The 20385-nt window shown below is 42.1% G+C and overlaps 1 protein-coding gene across 36 annotated transcripts in view; it reads left to right on the forward strand.

The window, feature by feature from the left end:
- The window catches only part of ADGRL3 (adhesion G protein-coupled receptor L3), an 806525-nt gene that overhangs the window by 610602 nt on the left and 175538 nt on the right, over positions 1-20385 (forward strand). For 24 of the 36 annotated variants that reach the window (XM_037896575.2, XM_037896573.2, XM_037896571.2 and 21 more), the window contains 2 exons: positions 12846-13151; positions 16288-16391. In XM_037896575.2, the coding sequence (XP_037752503.1) occupies positions 12846-13151; positions 16288-16391 (410 nt within the window). The remainder of the gene's footprint in view (positions 1-12845; positions 13152-16287; positions 16392-20385) is intronic. The other 12 variants (XM_037896572.2, XM_043545213.1, XM_037896570.2 and 9 more) reach the window with 1 other exon arrangement.

The following is a 20385-nucleotide window of genomic DNA, read 5'->3' on the forward strand; positions in this document are numbered from 1 at the left end:
AAGCCCTGCGTTCAGTCCTTTGTCCAGTGCACTGTAGTGCAGTCTGATTTGCATCTTAATGTAGTTAATCCACACTTGGATTGAAGGGGGAAAAGAAGGTTAAGCAGTCTCCCTGTGACTTTTGCTTTTTCTGACATTTTCCTCTCCCTCTCCTCTTTTTAATTTCAATTTGCTGACACATCGGCAAAGCACGTTTGCTCAAATCCCTAGCCTGCGAGCACCTGGGAATTAAGAGAATCTGAAAATATTGTCATGGCAGATATGTAGTAAACAAGTTGAATGCGGAAAGCGTTCTTTACCATATTCATCTCTTAAGTCATCAGGCACGGGGAAGAAAGCCTCCACAACCTGCTTCCATCCCACCCACTCACGTTGTACATGCATGTACTGCAAAGGGTTAGAGCTACATCTCTGTAGTTCCAGTGTTATTTTTTTGTTTTGTTTTGTAGTGCATGCTCTCTTTCTCAAGCGTAACAGCAAAACACAACCAGTTTTTAAATATTAATATGAGACTTGCTGGAGTGCATCTTGGAAGCATTGAGTCACTGAGAATTGAAAAACATAATCTGTGCTTTTGAAAGCCATCCAATTCCGTTTTATTTACAGACTTTGAGCCATTTCGCAAATTGAAAAGCAACCATCCAGCCATTCCATGTTTAAATTATTATATGTTTAAAAGATCCCAAGACATTTCTCAGTGGGCAATAGCCCATCTCATTGAATAAATCCAGATCAAAGACTTTATGCACAAGGATAAGAAGAAGTTCAAAAAATAGTTATTTTGCAGTAAAGTTATATTTATAGCCTGAATTGAAAAAGCAAATATAGTAGCCAGTAGTCAAAATGCAAGGGGACATTCTGTAGCTGAGATCTTTGGCTAATGGAAGGACTCATTGTGAGCTTTGGCTGCATTGATTAGGTCAGTCACTATCATCCCCTAAAGCCACTTGGTCATAACCCTTCAGTTTTTTTGGCACTCGGTTATGTTTCCATATGCTGAAAGGTAGCAAATACAGACACAGACTACTGCTGTCAAATGGCAGGAAAAAAAAAAGGATTTTATGGCACTGACTGGATATAAAGTATGCAATTCAAAATACGGAGGAAAATACAAAAAAGCGTAGGTAAGATGCAATAAAATTACAGTTCCTCAATAAAAATTACATCGATCTCTCTCCAAAACTGCCAAGAAAAAATAGTTTTCTACATTCAATCTTTTTTTTACATTTGCTCTTTCTCTCAAGAAACAAAAAACCATGTTTCCCTTTGTGGGTGTAATACAGCTAGTGTAATTAAAAAACAAGAACCCCCCCTGAAAATCTTGACCTGCAGTAAATCTATTCAAGCTATTTGTGTGTGTGTGTGCATGCGTGAAAGTGGCTAGAATGAAAACTGACAGTATCTGTTGTTGAAATCAAAAGTGATTTCTACAACGATGAGGTATTGGGGAATTCCTGCTGGTTTTCTCTTTAAAGGAGTTTGAGGTATGCAAGTTGGAAGACAAAGAAAGAAGAAACACTGAGGATGGAGTGGAGGTTAAGGATAATCTAGGCATGGCCCAATATCTAAACAAATACTTTGCCTCATTCTTTAATGAGGTTAATGAAGAGCTTAGGGATAATGGTGTAACGACAAATAGGAAGGAGGTTATGGAGGTAGATATTACCACATCCGAGGTAGAAGCCAAACTTTAACAGCTTAATGGGACTAAATCGGGGGGCCCAGATAATCTTCATCCAAGAATATTAAAGGAACTGGCACATGAAATTGCAAGCCCATTAGTAAGAATTTTTAATGAATCTGTAAAGTCAGGGATAATACCATATGACTGGAAAATTGCTAATATAGTTCCTACTTTTAAGAAAGGGAAAAAAAGTGATCCGGGTAACTACAGGCCTGTTAGTTTGACATCTGTAGTATTCAAGGTCTTGGAAAAAATTTGGAAGGAGAAAGTAGTTAAGGACATCGAGGTCAATGGTAATTGGGACAAATACAACATGGCTTTATAAAAGGTAGATCATGCCAAACCAACCTGATCTCCTTCTTTGAGAAAGTAACAGATTTTTTAGACAAAGGGAACGCAGTGGATCTAATGTACCTCTATTTCAGTAAGTCATTTGATATGGTGCCACATGGGGAATTATTAGTTAAATTGGAAAAGATGGGGATCAATATGAAAATTGAATGGTGGATAAGGAATTGGTTAAAGGGGAGACTACAGTGGGTCACACTGAAAGGTGAACTGTCAGGCTAGAGGGAGGTTACCAGTGGAGTTCCTCAGGGATCGGTTTTGGGACCAATCTTATTTAATCTTTTCATTACTGACCATGGCACAAAAAGAGGGAATGTGCCAATAAAGTTTGCAGATGACACAAGGGTGGGAGGTATTGCCAATACAGAGAAGGACCGGGATATCATACAGGAAGATCTGGATGACCTTGTAAACTGGAGTAATAGTAATAGGATGAAATTTAGGGTTAGTGGAAAGTATAAGGTTATACATTTAGGGATTAATAACAAGAATTTTTGTTATAAGCTGGGAACGCATCACTTGGAAGTAACAGAGGAGGAGAAGGACCTCGGAGTATTGGTTGATCGCAGGATGACTATGAGCTGCCAAAGTGATATGGCCGTGAAAAAAGCTAATGCAGTCTTGGGATGCATCAGGCAAGGTATTTCCAGTAGTGATATGGAGGTGTTAGTACCATTATACAAGGCACTGGTGAGACCTCATCTGGAATATTGTGTGCAGTTCTGGTCTCCCATGTTTAAGAAAGATGAAATCAAACTGGAACAGGTACAGAGAAGGACTACTAGGATGATCCGAGGAATGGAAAACGTGTCTTATGAAAGGAGACTCAAAGAGCTTGGCTTGTTTAGCCTAACCAAAAGAAGACTGAGGGGAGATATGATTGCTCTCTATAAATATATTAGAGGGATAAATACCACGAGGGAAAGGAATTATTTAAGCTCAGTACCAATGTGGACACAAGAATAAATGGATAGAAACTGGCCATCAGGAAGTTTAAACTTGAAATTAGATGAAGGTTTTTAAACCATCAGAGGAGTGAAGTTCTGGAACAGCCTTCCAAGGGGAGCAGTGGGGCAAAAGACATATCTGGCTTCAAGACTAAGATTTATAAGTTTATGGAAGGGATGCTATGATGGGATAGCCTAATTTTGGCAATTAATTGATCTCCAACTATTAGCAGTAGATATGCCCAGTGGCCTGTGATGGGATGTTAGATGGGGTGGGATCTGAGTTACTATAGAGAATTTTTTCCTGGATGACTGGCTGGGAGTCTTGCCCACTTGCTCAGGGTTTAGCTGACCGCCATATTTGGGGTCGGGAAGGAATTTTCCTCCAGGGCAGATTGGCAGAGGACCTGGGGGGTTTTCACCTTCCTCTGCAGCGTGGGGCACTTGCTGGAGGATTCTCTGCACCTCGAAGTCTTTAAACCACGATTTGAGGACTTCAGTAGCTCAGACATAGGTTAGAGGTTTGTTACAGGAGTGGGTGGGTGAGATTCTGTGCCCTGCGTTGTGCAAGAGGTCAGACTAGACGATCATAATGGTCCCTTCTGACCTTAATATCTATGATTCTATGTATCAGACCTGCAACCAAGGCTCTGATGGATGTGAATCACACTGGGGAACATAGATTGTTTAGGAGGTTAGAAGTTCCCTACATACTTTCAGTAATAATATGCAGCTGTTGTACCCCGGGGGTGGGAAAAGGAGTGGGGATATGATCATCCTTTTTGAAATAACATGTGACATAAAAAAGGCAGATCTGATATTTTAAAATACGTTAATTCTAAATAATGCAGCCACATATGACAGTGTTTGCACATAAATGGAGTGATTTAAAGCTAGATCACCTAAAAATAGCTCTTCGACTGAACTCTCAGATCTGTTAGATTAGTGCATTTATAATAAATCCTGATGCACTGTCTATTAGATCAGCTCCTCTGTAACGTTTCTCTGTTTACCAGGGCTTCTATAGGCATAGTTAGTCTGCATTTCCAAAAGCATTACGACATGAGGGGCGGACGGATAGCTCAGTGGTTTGAGCATTGGCCTGCTAAACCCAGGGTTGTGAGTTCAATCCTTGAGGGGGCCATTTAGGGATCTGGGGCAAAACTTGGGGATTGGTCTTGCTTTGAGCAGGGGGTTGGACTAGATGACCTCCTGAGGTCCCTCCCAACCCTGATATTCTATGATAGTGAAGAGACATTAGCTTCCCCTGTACTATGACTGATGGCCCAGTTTTAATTTCTGTCCAAATGTTCAGAAGGAATTGCAAAAGGTGAGAGTAAAAGCTTGTGATGAGTGATCTTACTAGAAGGCTTCTGAAGAGTGAGAGAGATTCACAGAGGTAGCCTGGGCATTGAATAAGAGAGAGCAAGTAAGATTCTGGGTAAGATCTTTATCTAGCCATGGCCTGATAGAAGCTGAGAAGGGTGATGATAATAAACACAGATGTGATATAGCACTTTCCTAACTACCTGGTGCCAAAGCCGGGGAAATTCTTCACATTTCCCTGTGTTAAATGTAATATGCAGCAGTTAAATATTTAAATCTGGTTGCTGTAGCCCCATAGTTGGGCCAAGAAACGCATCTTTTTTGAATGGCTCTCTACAGGCTTACATTTTAAACTGAGACGTCAGGTCCTGTGACTTTTTGGAAAAGATCAAAGGTGACGGGTATTTTGGAATGAGAATGAACATCTGTTTCTCAGATAAAAATTGAAGGGGCCCGATAAGAGAGCTGCTGGGTGCTCAATAATGCGGACTGGAAAATGGGTATTTTTCCCACATAAAATTGTCACCTTTTTATTGAAGGAAAAAAAAAACCCAAAACCAAAAATTTTCAGCCCAAACCAGAACGTTTTCAGGATTTGGCCAGAAGGTTTTTGAGAAAAACTCAAAAATGTCCACAGAAGACAGAATTTTTTTGTGATAAGTTTAGTTTAGTCAAGAACCTAAATTTCCATTGAAAGAAACTGTTTTGATGGGAAAAAATGTGCCCAGCTGTAACGCTGAGCTCTTTGGACAGTCTGGTTCTGCATGTTTAGCATTTGGAATCTGAATAATTAAATCACTGGGGCAATGTGGGTTAGTGGGAGAGAAGGAGTCTAGCATCCTGCAGTGGAGCACAGTGGTTTTTTTGGTTTCCCACCCTTGAATTTTATGTTCATTCTGGTTTTCAAATACATTTTAAAAGCTCAAAGTGAAGTTTGGATAAATCACAATGTTTTAACTGGCCTCAGGTTGAATCCAGGTAAAGCTATTGAGTTTGCATCAGATTTTGGGCCGCTGCAGTAAATCCTGTCCTGGCATTCAGAATTCACCTAAAATTTGGTCTGGATCCATGTGAACCTCTTTCCATGTTTGTCAAAATGTTTGTGAATGTTTGGACCAACGTCAAAATCAGCGTGTTCCAGCGACTGCCCACTCATCTTAGATTTTGTGGCAGAGATGGAAGAACAGCTTGTCTTAAAGAATGTCTTTCAAGTTGACTTGGCTTAGTTTGGGCCCATGTTTCCAAAGAGTTCAGGTATAGAAGACCTTGAGCAGACTATAGAGACACATTGGGCTTTTTTCCATCCAATCCCATCTCCCAGGCTTTTTCCTGTATGTATCCCTTCAGCAGTCCCAGCTACTGAAAGAGTCCAGGAGAATCATATTTTACTCTTGTGTTCCTATATGTCTCTGGTTCAGATTCATCTGTGATTGGCAAGAGAGCCCTTGCATAATGGAGAGCAATCCATAGGTTTGGTATGAGAGACACTTGGCCTTCCTCTTTAGTAAACACAAGTAATTATTCCTGTTATATATAGTTAATTCTCTTTATTTGAAATGGAAGGTAATCTATTTTTGATGCCATAGCTACTATGTGACAGTAGAATACAGGAGACAATATTCAAATGGGTACAGAGATATATAGCTAGCTAGCTAGACACACAAACACATTACATGGGACAGCACAGGAAGGTGCTGCCCTTTCGCCTCATGTACCAAAGATGATATTTCACTCTAGTGGTTAATCAACAAGTCATATTCCAAGATATTTGCTCATATCATTGTTAATAATGCCAGTATGCATGCAAGGCTTGACCCAAAGCTTACTGAAGTTGATGAGAATCTTCCCATTGATTTCAGTGGACTTTGGATCAAATCCATAAAGAAAGAAACAGAAACAGGGCTGGTTTTTCAATTAAAAATATTTTTTCTACTAAGATTAAAAAAAATGCAGTGACAAGTGTTGGACAATGCCAATAGGAAACTAATTCACTCAAGATATGTTTACAAGACAGTGGAAGAGAGAAAAACAGCTGTTTTGATTTTAAAAAAAATTTCAAACCAGAATTTTTTTTTCTTTCAAGAGGTATCTAAACCTTCCTATTAAGCATATAAATATATCTTGTTTGATAGAAAAAGAAAGGAAAGGAATTAAATGATCTAAGCAAAACAAATATTTATCATATAGAAAAAGGACAAAATCAGCAGAGAAAGACTTTTAGGTTTTGAGCTTCTAACATCCTTTCACAAACTAGCAATGCTGTATTTTCTCAACATGTAAATAATTGTGAATGCAGACACAGAAGATTTGTATGAGAAAATAACTTGATTGTTCTAAATTTCAATGGTAGTTGAACTGTTCAATTTCATTCTAAATAATTGTTCCAGTGTTTTCAGTGGGAGACCTGTTCATAGCATCCAAACTGATGAACATGCATGGTTTCTTGGCCATCAACATCTGTTAGAATGTCATGCTTTCTCCAAGCTTGCTGTAGAGCCTTATAGAATCACTTCATTTAGCTGGTTTCAGAGTAGCAGCCGTGTTAGTCTGTATCCACAAAACGAATAGAGACTAACAACATCCTTTGTGAAACTGCAGGCACTCCGTCACCCACCTCTGAAATGAGGAAGTACTGACTCTTTGTGTGTCTTTATACTAGAACAAACCTTTAGATCCACAGATTCATAGGTTTTCAGGTCAGAAGGGATCTTGATGATCATCTAGTCTGACATCCTCCCTAACGCAGGGCATAGAACTTCATCCTGCAATTTCTGCATCACCTCTTTTCAGAAAGATATCCAGCCTTGATTTAACTTTTTTGCTGGGACCCCCCTCTGAAAATATTTCAGGCAGTGACGACCCCTCTTTTCCCCGCCAAAATAGTGATAGCAAATTAGTGTACATACTCATAGGTATCACCACCCTTACTTCTGCACTGCTGCTGGTGGGAGTACTGCCTTCAGAACTGGGTGGCCAGAGAGAGGCAGCTGCTGTATCCCCACTCCCCCTCCAGCTCCCTCTTCCTCCTGGCAATATTTTTGTGATCTCACGACCCCCCTACAACAGCCTTGTGACCCGCTTTTGGGTCGGGCCCCCCAGTTTGAGAAATGATTTAAAGGCTTCAAGTGATGGAAAATCCACCATGTCCCTAGGTAAGTTGTTCCAAAGATGAATTACCCAGGGTAATTTTCCTGATGTTTAGACACGCTAAAAGATTACCTGAGCAAATGAAGATTTGGTGATGACAGGCACTCTTGCCTAGAATCAAAGCAGTTTGTATTGTAATATAAAAAGATTAGTCTTGCAGTTTTTAAATCAAGATGTGAGGACTTCAGTAACTCAGCCAGAGGTTATGGGCCTATTGCAGACGTGGGCGGGTGAGATTCTGTGGCCTGCAATGTGCAAGAGGCCAGACTCGATGATCATGATGGTCCCTTCTGGTCTTAATGTCTATGAGTCTAGTGTATGGTCACTGGTGAACACAATCCGGTGTCTGACAATGCCACAAAGGAGTGAATATAACTGAGTATGAGATGACATATGGGATTCTTCCTGTGTCAGGAACCCATACAGTGATCTTAGCCCAAATGAATACAGCTGGGCTATCACTTTAGGCAATGAAGTAAAAAATAAAGGATGTGGTTATTCCACGTGCTTGAAAACACTGCTTGTTTTGAGCATAGTCCTTACTTGGTCTTTACTCTGGCAAAATTCCCACTGAGCCTAATGGGAGTTTTGCCTGAGCATGGATCTTGAAGTCTTGAACTCTGTGAAATTTGAGAAATAGAAAGAGCAGGGAAGATGGGTCATATCTTTTCCTCACACAGTCAGCCCATTAGGCAGATCTATATATTTCCTAGTGAGTTGCAGCTATCCTGCTGAGGACCTTAGAAATGCCCTTTTGTAGCTGTCACTCTAGTCTGAGCATGTCTGGAAAAGCTAGTCTTATATTATTGATGTAGACTTTCCGTATACGTATAGGATATGGGGAGAAAAAATAAAGTATTGCTTTAGGTTATCCAGGGGAAGGGACGGTTGCCTAAACCAGGGCTCAGACTTTCCCAGTAGCTCTGTGGGTTACATTTAGCACCAGAACGATGCTCCATAGAATCCAAGTGTAGAGTCTCACAAATGTTCTGCATCTAAAGCTTGTTATAGAAATCTAAATTTACCCTAAATCTAACCTTAAACTCTCAAAATGGCAAAGCATAATAAAACAAGCCATAAAAATAAAATAACCAGACATCCGCATTTCTAGTTATAATAAGGTTAATGATTTTTAAAGGTTACTGCTCTTCTGTAAGAAAACATTGTATTATGAAGTAGTGTCTTCTATTAAAATGGCCCCATGCAACACTGATTTTCTTCGAGTTTCAAATTGACCATTTATTGGCAATGTGGCTAAATCTGGGTAGCTCATCTGTATTCTGTACTGTAGAAATTCAAGTAAATTTGCACAAGTTGCAGTCTATTCGTGGTTTTACTTGGATTTAAGAGTTATTTATATGTAAATGATTCCAATCTCTTATTCTTTTCCAACTAACCAATTAAGTTGGTTTTAAAGTACATGGATGTGTCCGTGAAATCTACAGTGGGAGCTTTCTGTGTTCTGTAAAACTCACTGCTGTTAATATGGCAGTCTTGTCTTTTGGAACTCATTATCATGGTGACTTGTTGAATAATTAGACCTTTGAACTGAATTCGGTAGTATCCCGTCCATCTAATTCTGTTCGGTGACTTCAGACCAGCTGTTTTGTCCTTTCTTATTGTTTGTCCTTCATGTGAAGCTGCATTCAGTGCTGAGATTGTTTTTATTTATTTATTTGTAACGGTAATAGAGAAGCACACACACACACATACAAAAGAAAGAGAAGAATACCCTTGAAACTGCTTCTTGCATCAATGCCCAGGGGTCTAGGCAGATAAAATAACTGCCATTTTATGACTAAGGGAACATATTTGTAAATTCCCCATGCATACCTGATAAAATAAACCTTACAGAGCTACAACCTAAAACCAATATACTCCAAGATTTACAATAACTATTTCTAAAAGGCAGGCTCAACATTTCAAAAAACCCGAGATTTCTGTTCAAGTCAATGGGAGCTGCTGAGCACTCATCATTTTGAAAACCAGGTCACTTAGTGAGTTGCCTGAATATGGACTTACCCCCTAATTTTTGACACCCATTAATTAAAATGTTGGCCATGTATACTTGGGCATTAATTCTGGTATTGTTCTCCACTGACTCTTGAAAAACAATTTGTCTTTTGCACCTACGCTCAGAAATGTTTGTAAAAATTGAGTGGTCACTCATAATTACAGGTCAGTTTTGCCTTAGGTGCCTTAACTAATATAGACATGACCATCTCTATATTCACACTACTTAGTATATGTTATTCTGAAAATTAAAGGTAATGTATAGTTACCTAAGGCAACTGGAAACATCCTATGGCAATTTTCTTTCTTTCTTTCTTTCTTTCTTTCTTTCTTTCTTTCTTTCTTTCTTTCTTTCTTTCTTTCTTTCTTTCTTTCTTTCTTTCTTTCTTTCTAATCACATTGTAAAGTAAAAGCAGGTGAAATTTGACTATAGCATATTTGCTGAAGTTCTCAAGAACCTTTTAGCCATGCAGTAACTTGAGATGGAGAGCATATGTATCTTGGTGTTTTAGTGCAGCTTTGAACAGAAACAAGGGGAAACCTGGTGATTTCTGTGAAGTTTTGCTTTGCCTTTTTTTGAGATTCATTCAAACCCAGAACACAGAGTGAAAGTGAGTCAGTGTGAACATGCTAGAAAATATGATCAGCAGCCCTGTGGTAAACGACCCTGATTTTCAAAGCCGCCTCATGACAAACCCAGTTCTTGTATGCACACATATAGACCACAGTGTTTAATGCTGGCAAATTAGGGTCAGGAGATTAATAATAAAGGGCCTGATCCCAAAAGGGGCAAAACACATGCAACTGATGCTGAATGAACAGATCACAGGGTTGGGCCCAGTATGATTGTCACTGAGGAAAGCCATAAAGCAAGTACATTGAACTAATAATGTTATCACAGAAACAGTGATTTTTTAAAAAAAATGTAAACGGCAAGAAATTGATAATTGAGTCCGATAAAAATCTCCCCATTAAAAACTTAAGATTCATCCAAGAATATTTAGCTAGCTAGTCATAGTGCTCAATATAGAAGAGAGAGATTGTCCAATGGTGAGCGCACTGGTCTGAGATCTGGGTTTGAATCCATGGGTTGGATTCCCCATGTTACTTTGCCTCAGTTTTCCACCTGTGTAATGGGGATGATAACCTATCCCTACCATGCAAGGTGCTGTGAGGATCAATACATTAACAATTATGAGGTGCTCAGACACTACGTTCATAGACTCATAGAAATGTAGGACTGGAAAAGGACCTCGAGAGGTCATCTAGTCCAGTCCCTTGCACTCAAGGGAGTACTAGGTAAAGTGTATGTCTCCAGGGCCTCAAGGGGTATATTTGCTTTTAAGGAGAAAAAGCCAACATATCTTTAAATGGTGTTGTGTAGTGTCATGGGCTGCAGTGACTCTCCTGCCATGAAACTGGGCTTGTGGGACTCTTGTTTCTCCCCAAACTGGACACTTCAGCAAGCCCTAGTTTCAAGAGTGAAGCAAAATGTTACGCCAAGTGAAAAATCAGAAGGCCTCAGTCTCCTACCAAAAATGTATGATATACTGTCATGGGGGTGGGTCCCTGCTCAGTGAGGAAAAGGTGGTGGAAAAGGCATCCATTTTTTCGACGGTGGCGATAACAGGAAGCCAGTTCTCCTCTACCCTTGTGCATTGTGTACTCATTCCCCCTCTGTGCAGCATGGAGGCACTTTAAATGAATGCACAAGATACAAGGCAGTAGGGAGCCAGGACCCACAGCTCTGTCTCAGCCTGAAGTGCACATTGTAATGAAGAACCTAATAAGAGTGCTCTATTTGGTCAGCTTTTCGGAAGTCCTAATCAGAGCCAACATGTGGGTCTAAATAGCAGGCAAAATAATGTAATTACAAGGGGACTGTCTCTCCATATTTTCACACACAATACTTAGCAGAGCAATTATGCAACATAGAGCAGGTTAATGTGGTTTTAAATTAGTTAACCTCTCACTGCTGCCAGGCCCCTCTTGTCAGCAACAGTTCTAATGGAACATCCTTTTAATGATTAAACCATCAAGGAATGTGCCTTTTGTGAGGTGTTCCTTTAAGGCCACCATACATGCTCCATTGTGAGGGCGCCAGCATTACTGGTAGGATCAGGCATCAGCACGGGAGTTGTTACGGAATGTGAATGAATCAGTTCCATAAAGCACCTCTGGGCTAATCCCTGTGTGTGCACTTGTGGCTGGAATGACTCTCCATAAGACAGTACTCTTGTCAGGCACTGCAAGAGGGTGATGTATACAGGAAGGATGTTTCACACAGTCATTGGTGGTAGTCATTAGCGCAGTTCTGCACTGGGGCTGACATTGAGCAGGGTGCTGGGAATCTCTTTGAGCAGCAGTTCCTGGGGAAGGCTTTTCCAGGTCAGCCAAAATTAGCCATCCATCAGTTAATACCACTGAGTGACATGAGCTTGCTTGAAAGATCTACTCTATTCTGTTGTAATTTTAGATACTTATACGTAGGTGTGGTAGAATTCAATTTTTATGTCTTGATAATTTTGACAGATCATATTGATGTTTATTTGTAAGAATCGTTTTAGATTTCTATCAATTTAAATGTTCAGTTGTGCAAAATTATAGGTTTTAAGCATTTCCCCCCCATTTTTATCTATTTGAATATTCATGGTTTTGGGGCGGGGGGAGGTCTGGCAATTATTTAGAGAGAGTAGATTTGAGATAGTTAAAGCTTTGTGAACCATTAAAACACAAATTGTCAACCTCACATGTCAAAATATTCAAAGTAAATATCTTTAAATCAACAGATTATGCCTGTTTTTACTATGCATTTGCTAGTCCATTTGTAATGAGCCTCATTCAAAATTGTATATCTCTGGATTTTTGACACTAATAAGCTCTCAAGCGGCATTTCTCTTGTTTTGCCGATCTATAAATTGTAATGATTATCAATGGAAATATTTTTTCATCAGTTTGTGCATGTAGGTGAAGTCGACATTGGCTGAGATTTAGCAATAAAAATCTAATTCTTCCAGGCCTATTTATATAGCACCCTTGCCTACAGTGGTCACCAGCGGACGGTTTAATAAGGAATTAATGTTTGATTGGAAGAAACCGAACACCTCTTATGTGTTTTGTAATGTAGTTGCACTCTGTAAAGAGAGTGTCTTTGCTATGCTTTGGGAAGGACTATGAAAGCCTACCTTTCGCAAAGCTGTAATTAATGAGTTGTTTGGTACTCGGACACAGTTTTGATGCAGTCGCTTCCTATGGTCCTTGCTAATTTTGTAGAGTAAACAGTGCATCATGAAATATTTATGTATCCTCTATGATAGAACATCTCTAAGCCAAAGAGATCCGCAACTGCATTTTTTTAATGTACTTTTGCTTGGTTTCAGAAGTATCGACATCTGGGGCGCATGGCATGGGAAGCACCACCACCAGCACCCCTCTTCTCCTCACTGCCACAAGCACCGGGCGCACCACCACCACCTCGGCCGCGGGCAGAAGGAACAGGAGCACAAGCACGCCCTCTCTGGTGGTAGATGTCCCCAATGAAATGACTACACCCCTTCCACCTGCCTCCTCCCAGCTCCCCGCTGTAGGGGCAGAGAGCTGTGATGCTGTGGAAGCCCGTGAGATCATGTGGTTTAGGACCCGGCAAGGACAGATGGCAAAGCAGCCCTGCCCTATGGGAACAGTAGGTGAGCCCCATTGAATTGGCCTGAGCAAGCCATGTGCGGATGCTGGGTGGTGATGTTGGCCTGTGATATATAGGAAGTCATAATCAATTATCTGGTGGTTCCTTCTGGCCTTTAATTCTGTGACGCTCTGCCTCTGTCTCCGTTTGTCTGGTTCTTTCAGTGACTTGGTCAGAGATCTGCTTGCTACTATCATTTATAACATACACACTGTCTCCTGGCAGGCAGGCAGGCCCACATGGCCTGGCACCAGTGGAATAAGCTAATGGCTATGTAGGAAGTGTGGCAGGCAGCTGAGGAATTCCCAGCTGTATGAAGAACCAGCTCCTGAATATGCCGAGCACTCCCTGCAAGATCCTGAACACCTTCAACTCCCAGTGAAAAGAGTGGGAGGGGAGGCTGCCCAGGATCTGGCAATATCAGGCCTTGGTGCCCCAAGGGAAATGCCCTGTTGAGTACATTATGCAATACACTGTATTATCTTTGTTCTGTATATGGATGAGCAGTGCCTGGGCTGATTGATGAGGTTTTGGTTGTTTGAAGTTTATCCTAAGTCTTATCGTTTGCCATGGTGTGATTTCGGCTGTTTCAATTGATATCATTTTAAAGATTGTGGCCAAGATTCTCAAATTGGGGTGCAGAAAGTTGGGATCCCTGATCCATAGCTAGGCACCTAACTGGAAGTGGCTGATTTTTCAGAAATACCACACAATTCCAGCTCCCGCTGAAGTTCCTGGGGAAGGAAAGGCAGATTTCTCCCGTCAAATACATACAGGAGAGCTGGCCAAAAAATGGGGAAAAAAATTTGAAAAGCCAAAATTCAAAATTATTTTTTTCTCCGACATGTCAAACAACTGGATTTGATTTTTTTTTTCCGCCAAAATGTTTAAGAAAAATGTGTCTGTTTTTTGGTGAAAATGTTCAGGAGGTTTTTAGCCAGTTCTAGTCAGGGCTGGATTAATCTTTTGTGGGCCCTGGTACCCGAACCCTGGCCCCACCCCTACCCGAGGCCCTGCCCACGCTCTACCCTGAGGCCGCGCCCCTTTACAACCTCTTTGCCCAAAGACCCCACCTGTGCTCTGCCTCGAGGCCCTGCCCCTGCTCACACAGTGGGAGTGGGCAGAGAGGGAGTGGGAGTGGGAGTATACCCAGTATGCTTTAGCCATTAGCCTTGTAACCAGAGGCTGTGGGTTCAAGTCCTGTCTGGGGTGAAAAGCTACTCTCTTTTTTGGAGGGAATGAGCGACAGGGGATGGATCACTTGATGATTACCTGTTCTGTTCATTCCCCCTGGTGCACCTGGCATTGGCCACTGTTGGAAGACAAGATACTGGGCTAGATGGACCTTTGGTCTGACCCATTATGACCTTTCTTATGTTCTTATTAGAGAAGCAAGCGGCAGGCGGGGCCTCACCACGGAAGAGGCCGAGGTGGAGCGAGCAGACAGGGCCGCTTCTGAGCATTGCCCCAGCGCCACAGTTCCTTTGGTGCCATTGTAAATCTGGAACTGGTTCTAGTATCCAGTTTTGAGAACCCATATACCGATAAAATATGAGGAAGGTGGAGGGAATTCACTAAAGAGCAACAAAAAATTAATACAGCTTTGGAAGAAGTGCAGAAAAGTTTAAAGGAGCAAAATACGTTAGGTCTTAATTTTGCAGTGCCGTGCATCTTGTGTCATCATTTACATACGTATGCGCTGCTTCTGAGCCTTCTTTCACACCAGGTGAAGTCAATAGCGTAAAATACATATAAACCCCGTGTTCGTGAGAAGAGAATTGGACCCAGTGAGTGCAGAGCGGGTATAAAATAGTACTTCTGGTGCCTTTTAGAGGCACTTTATGCAGATGTAAATGATTACGCAAAGTTTAGGTCATTGGAGGATCAGGCCCATTGCTCAGCTGTATGATGACCAAGGGGAGAATACAATAATCATCTATAAAGTCCTGGTCATAAAATAAAGGAAAGAAAGGAAGCAAAAGAAAAGTTAGGCTGAATATCAGGAGCCATTTCCTAACAACAAGATCTATGAGGCAGTGGAATAGTCTTTATAGGGAATCTGTACGCCCCCATTGCATGAGTTATAGAAAACTAGATTGGATGAAGTATTTTGGAATATGGAAAAATTCCCCGCAGGCAGGGGATGGTCCAGAGAGGCCAATAGACCTTTCCTAGCTCTAATTTCTGTGATTCATATGATTCATTAAAGCTGCCATGTGTTGTCAGTACACCGGTTCCTGCTCCCTTTGAAGACATCAGCAAAACACTCTTTGACTTTAATGGGAGTAACATCAGGCCCCATATCTCATTTACTTCCCTATTGAAAAGTTTGGCTCTTCAGTGCAGAGCACCTTATGGGATGCAGGCTCTTTAATCTACATCTCTGCTTCCTTGCTTTCTAAAGCTGTCTCGCTGAACCATTGAAACTGAGTTTCTCTTTGTCTGTAAGCTCCTGGTATATTTTGCTGTCTTTTTCAGGAGAGTGTTTAGGAAGTATTTGCTAAGCAGCTTCTCCCCTAAAGTCCCTTTTGTTACTATGTGTGTGGTGGTGGGGATCGGGGGAGTGTGAGTTATTGCATCTTATTTGAATTGTATTGCATCTTATTTGTAGCTATTAAACTTGGTGTGTTTCCATCCATGTGGTTTCAGGGCTTCACAGTGCAGCAGAATCTTCATAAAATGGCAGGGGAGGGGGATGGTGCGTCTGAGGGACTGATCCTGGGGGGGCAAAGCAAAGATAAAGGCTTGCCTGTTGGTTAGGGCAGTAGCCTAGGACTTGTGGGACCCAGGTTCACTTTCCTTCTCTGTCACAGGCTCCCTGTATGACCTTGGACAAGTCACGTAGTCTGTCTGTGCCTCGGTTCCTTATCTGTGCAATGGAGATAATGGTACTTCCCTACTTCCCAGAGGCATTGTGAGGATAAATGCATTAAAGATTGTGAGGTGCTTGGATACTATAGTAATGTGGGCCAGGCATATCGTCCCACTGAGGTCCTCAAAACATAGCTTACATGGGTTGCAAATGTTGGGTACACATTCTCTCATTATGAAATGATTGAAGCCTGTGAAAATAGACCCAGGCTTATTAATGCATTTGGTAGCAGATAATATAGAGAGTCCTTCCTGTGCTGTCTTTTTAGGTGTTTCAACTTTCCTGTGTGTCGCTCCTGATGGGATCTGGGACCCACAAGGGCCGGACCTCAGCAACTGCTCTTCTCCTTGGGTCAACCACATCACACAGAAGGTAAAGTTCTACTTCCAAAGAACCTTCATTGAGCCTGCTTGCGGGGGTTTTGTCAATTACATTGCATCATATTTATATGGCACCTCTGGCACCAAAGGTGACAAAGGAAACAGTGCTTAAACCAAAACATAACAATAACCAAAAGACGTGACGGCCACGCCAACAACTTGTGATGCCCTGGCGCAAATGTAAGCCATCCTTGGGCCATGGAATGGGGTGGAGCAGGAATTTTAAAGGCCTGGTGTCTGTAGCACTGGGAGGATGGGGAGAGACAGAGAGAGTTGGAAATAAGATTTAAACTGACACAGCGAATTAGAAAAGGGAGGGAAGAGAAGAGACCTTGAGTTTGAGGGGGAAAAGTGATTCAAGAATGTTGAAAATATGAGATTATCAAGAAAGGGATCTTTTTCCCTCGTGTCTCCTAAAGATTTTTCTTGTGGAATAATAGAGTAGAATAATCCTGTAATGAAATCTTTCCCGATGACACAATTGCACAGTACAATTGGGTTTCCATATTGTAGACTGGCTTGCTATTTTTAATTTCTCTTAAAGCATGGAAAGCCTAGTCCCTGTGAACGTTTCTGGTGCTTACATTTTGGCCCCCAGTGCAGTCTGACAAAGGCTTTTGTTACTTTTGATCAGACTTTCCACAGCATGGAAAACTACAGAGAGAATAGTTAATGGGGATGTGAAACCAGCCTCCCAGAGAAAAGGGAACTAGGAACTGGAGTGTATTGGATTAGCCAATTGGACAACCTAACCCCTATCTTTTGACAAAGTCATTTGATGAATGTTTTGTAGCTCTTCATCATTTATCAGTGTTAAAAGCACATTAACATGTGACAATAAAAGCTCTCCGACTCAGAAATGAACAGGCCCACTTTGGCTGCAATACACTGAACATTTTTGTTACCAATGCTCAGTGGTGCTGTCAGCTGATTGCATTACAAATGGAGACCAGACATGCGTTTACACCACAGAGTCTGCGAGCTGAATCCTTCTTATAGCAATTGATGTGAATTTATTCACTCCTTATGACTAAGTAAAAGTGCCCTGGTATGACAACTAGCTGTGCTGCTGTGTGTCTGAAAGGTTGCTCTTCCGAGTAGGCCTTGCAAATGAACACTATGGGGAGACCCTGCAGGAAACAGCATTTCTCTGTTTCTCTCTCTCTCTCTTCCCCCACCCTCCTTTTTTTAACTACCTTGAGGTTCAGTAACCTGGCCAGACTATTAACACAGCCACCCCCCATAGATGGCATGACAGATAAGCTGTATATATTTGTATCCCCTCCTTAAAACGTGGCAGGATAATGATTAGCACCGAACTGCTCTGCACACTGCAAACATTGGGAGCGTGGTGCCCCTTGACTTTATTGCAGCACGGCCCGGACAGAAGGCTGGGTAACTCTCTCATGATATGATCAGACTTGCTGATTAATAAAGACTCTGTTTGCTGCCATTAGCAGCTGTGCGGTTTTTATTTTATTACCCACTGACTTATCCCAGTGGGGTTAATATTACTCATGCTAGTCATAATTCATCTCGGCAGCTGGGAGACCACTTGCAGCTCGCTGAAGATGGCTGGGCCATTCGCCGTTAGCAAGGGGGGAATAATAACTTGTACTGATGAGATCCCCCTCAAGATTAGGCTTATTTTATTTCACACCTCAGATGTCATTTGGGCAGTAGAGTTGTTCCATTTCATTTGTGAGGCGCTTTCAAAGCAGGCTGAAAATTAAGGGCCAGGTTTTCAAAAGCCCTCAGCACTGACAACTGGGCTTGGGTTTCCCAAAGCCACTTGCATCCAAGCAGCTCCACTCTTCTTCATGGGAGCTTAGCGCTTTGGAAGACTTGATGACTCCATTGGGTGCCTAAGTGGGAGCTGAGCTCTTTTGAAAATCCAGCCATGTAAGGCCCTGATCTGAAATCCACTGAGGTCCGTGGAAAAACTGCCATCGACTCCAAAGGGCTGTGGCCCTGGTTTAGGTGTCTAAGTGGGCACTGCTGGGCTCTTTTGCTAACCTGGCTGTAAAGGCCCAGCCACCTTGCTGCTCGGAATTCCTTAGCCTCTTGGATAAACCTCACCGTAGTTATTCATGGCTTTGGGGGTGTGTGTGTTTGTGTGTGAGTGAGTGAGTGAGAGAGAATTCCAGGGGTAAAATCCAGAAGGGCTGTTTGCTAGGTGTGAGGGGCGGATGGGGAGAAGCCACTGCCAGCTTTCTCCTGCACGTCTCCAAATCTGCGAAGGAGCATTTCATCTCCAGAGGCCACCCAGGGCCTTCCCTTGCCTGCTTTCCAACACGGCTGCTGCCCAAGCTCCTTTCTAGGAGCCCAGGGATATGGGCAAGGGGAGGAGCAGGCCATGGGAACTGAAGCAAACTCCACTGCAGTGACAGGGAGACTTTCATATTGCACAGCTGGCTCACCTCCCTACATTCACCGATTGATCTCCACGGTTCTGTTCTCCCCTCTGCCTCTCATGCCAGAGACGTGGGGGGAGCAGCACTGCTTGGAGGAGGTGGCAGCATTGGGAGAGATACTCCTTTGGCATAGAGGGGCTCTGCCTGCATGCTTCCTCTTCCCGGCCCTCAGGCTCCTGTCTCATCACAGTTCCTCCTACTGTTGTCTCCAGGATCTGGGCTATAGAGGCAGAGGGTGGGAGTCCCCCATACAGCATTCAGTGAAACCGTTAAGGGCTTTAGTCGATCAGGACTCTTAATTTTGTGTCCCTAAAAATAAGCTGGCACCCACACAATAAAAAAGCATCATTGACTCCTTATACTTCTTTTAGGAGCATTTGCTCTTACTATGCACCAGCCATTCACCCACACAGAGCATGGTATTAAAAGTTTTACAATCCTGTATTAGCTGCCATTACAGTCGTTGTGCTTGATGGGGATTCGGAATGTATATCCACCTCAGCAATTCATTGGCCTCCTGACATTTCCTGTAACTCGATTGTTGGTGCCTACAGTGCCCTCATAACACAGCAGGAGAATAAACTTGCCAAGTGTATTGAGTTACGCACTGCTACATGTAGTAAGAGGCAGCGAAAAGGTCATCTTTGGATCCGTTGCATTGTCCTGATTTTGAGGTCATGTTATCAGCCTTACGCTGTTTGTTTTACCACTTGCTTTCATCAGTCACAGCCTTTCCACCCAGTGTGTGATTTCTCTGAAGATGTCCCGGCGGCCGTTTTAGTTGTGGGTGCTGCCTGGGAGAACAACTGTCGGCTTATCTCATCTTCTAGCCTTGTGAAAAAACAGCCTCCTTTGCATCAGAATACGCAGGGCCGTTTCTCTTAGATAGGAGCGGGAAGTAAACAAGCAGGAAGCCAAAAAATGAATAAATAAAATACATTTAAATACAATTAACCCCCACCCCCCCAGTACACAGCTTGCTTGTTCATATTACTGTATGCCAAACACGAAGACAGACAAAGATTTGTGTGTCACCTTAACAGTGACATCAGTGCAGAAGCCTAGGGTGACCTATGCAGCAAGAAAGAGGCACTTTTCTGAGCAAGGGAGATCATGCAGGGACTGGGGGTAGGCATTTTTATTTGTCATGTAATGTACTCAATACATTTCATAATTATACAAATTTCATTACATTTTTTGAATAAAATATTTCAATTTGATTTTCATTGTTTCTTCACCTCTGGCCAATCTAAAGTGTCTGTCTGTGGTATTTGTCAGTCTATCAATCAGTTTGCATGTGTGTGTGTAGGTGGGTAGGTATATCATATCTGTCATTATCTATGCCGGGGTTTCAAACTCATTTTTGGAGAAGGCCAAATTCCATTTTGTAACCTGGGCTGAGGTCTGAACTTGGGCACCTTTGCTACCCTTAGAGGATCTCCCATAGGTATCAAGAGGGGGTTTCACAAAGATAAAGAGTAGCTTGTGACCCTGGGGAAGGTTTTCAGATTCACCTAAGTGATGCTGGAGCCCATGTCATATTAATTTTTAATTCCTTAGCTGCTTTTGAAA

This window comes from Chelonia mydas, chromosome 4 (genome assembly GCF_015237465.2).
Source record: "Chelonia mydas isolate rCheMyd1 chromosome 4, rCheMyd1.pri.v2, whole genome shotgun sequence".
In the NCBI taxonomy this organism is placed as follows: Eukaryota; Metazoa; Chordata; order Testudines; family Cheloniidae; genus Chelonia; species Chelonia mydas.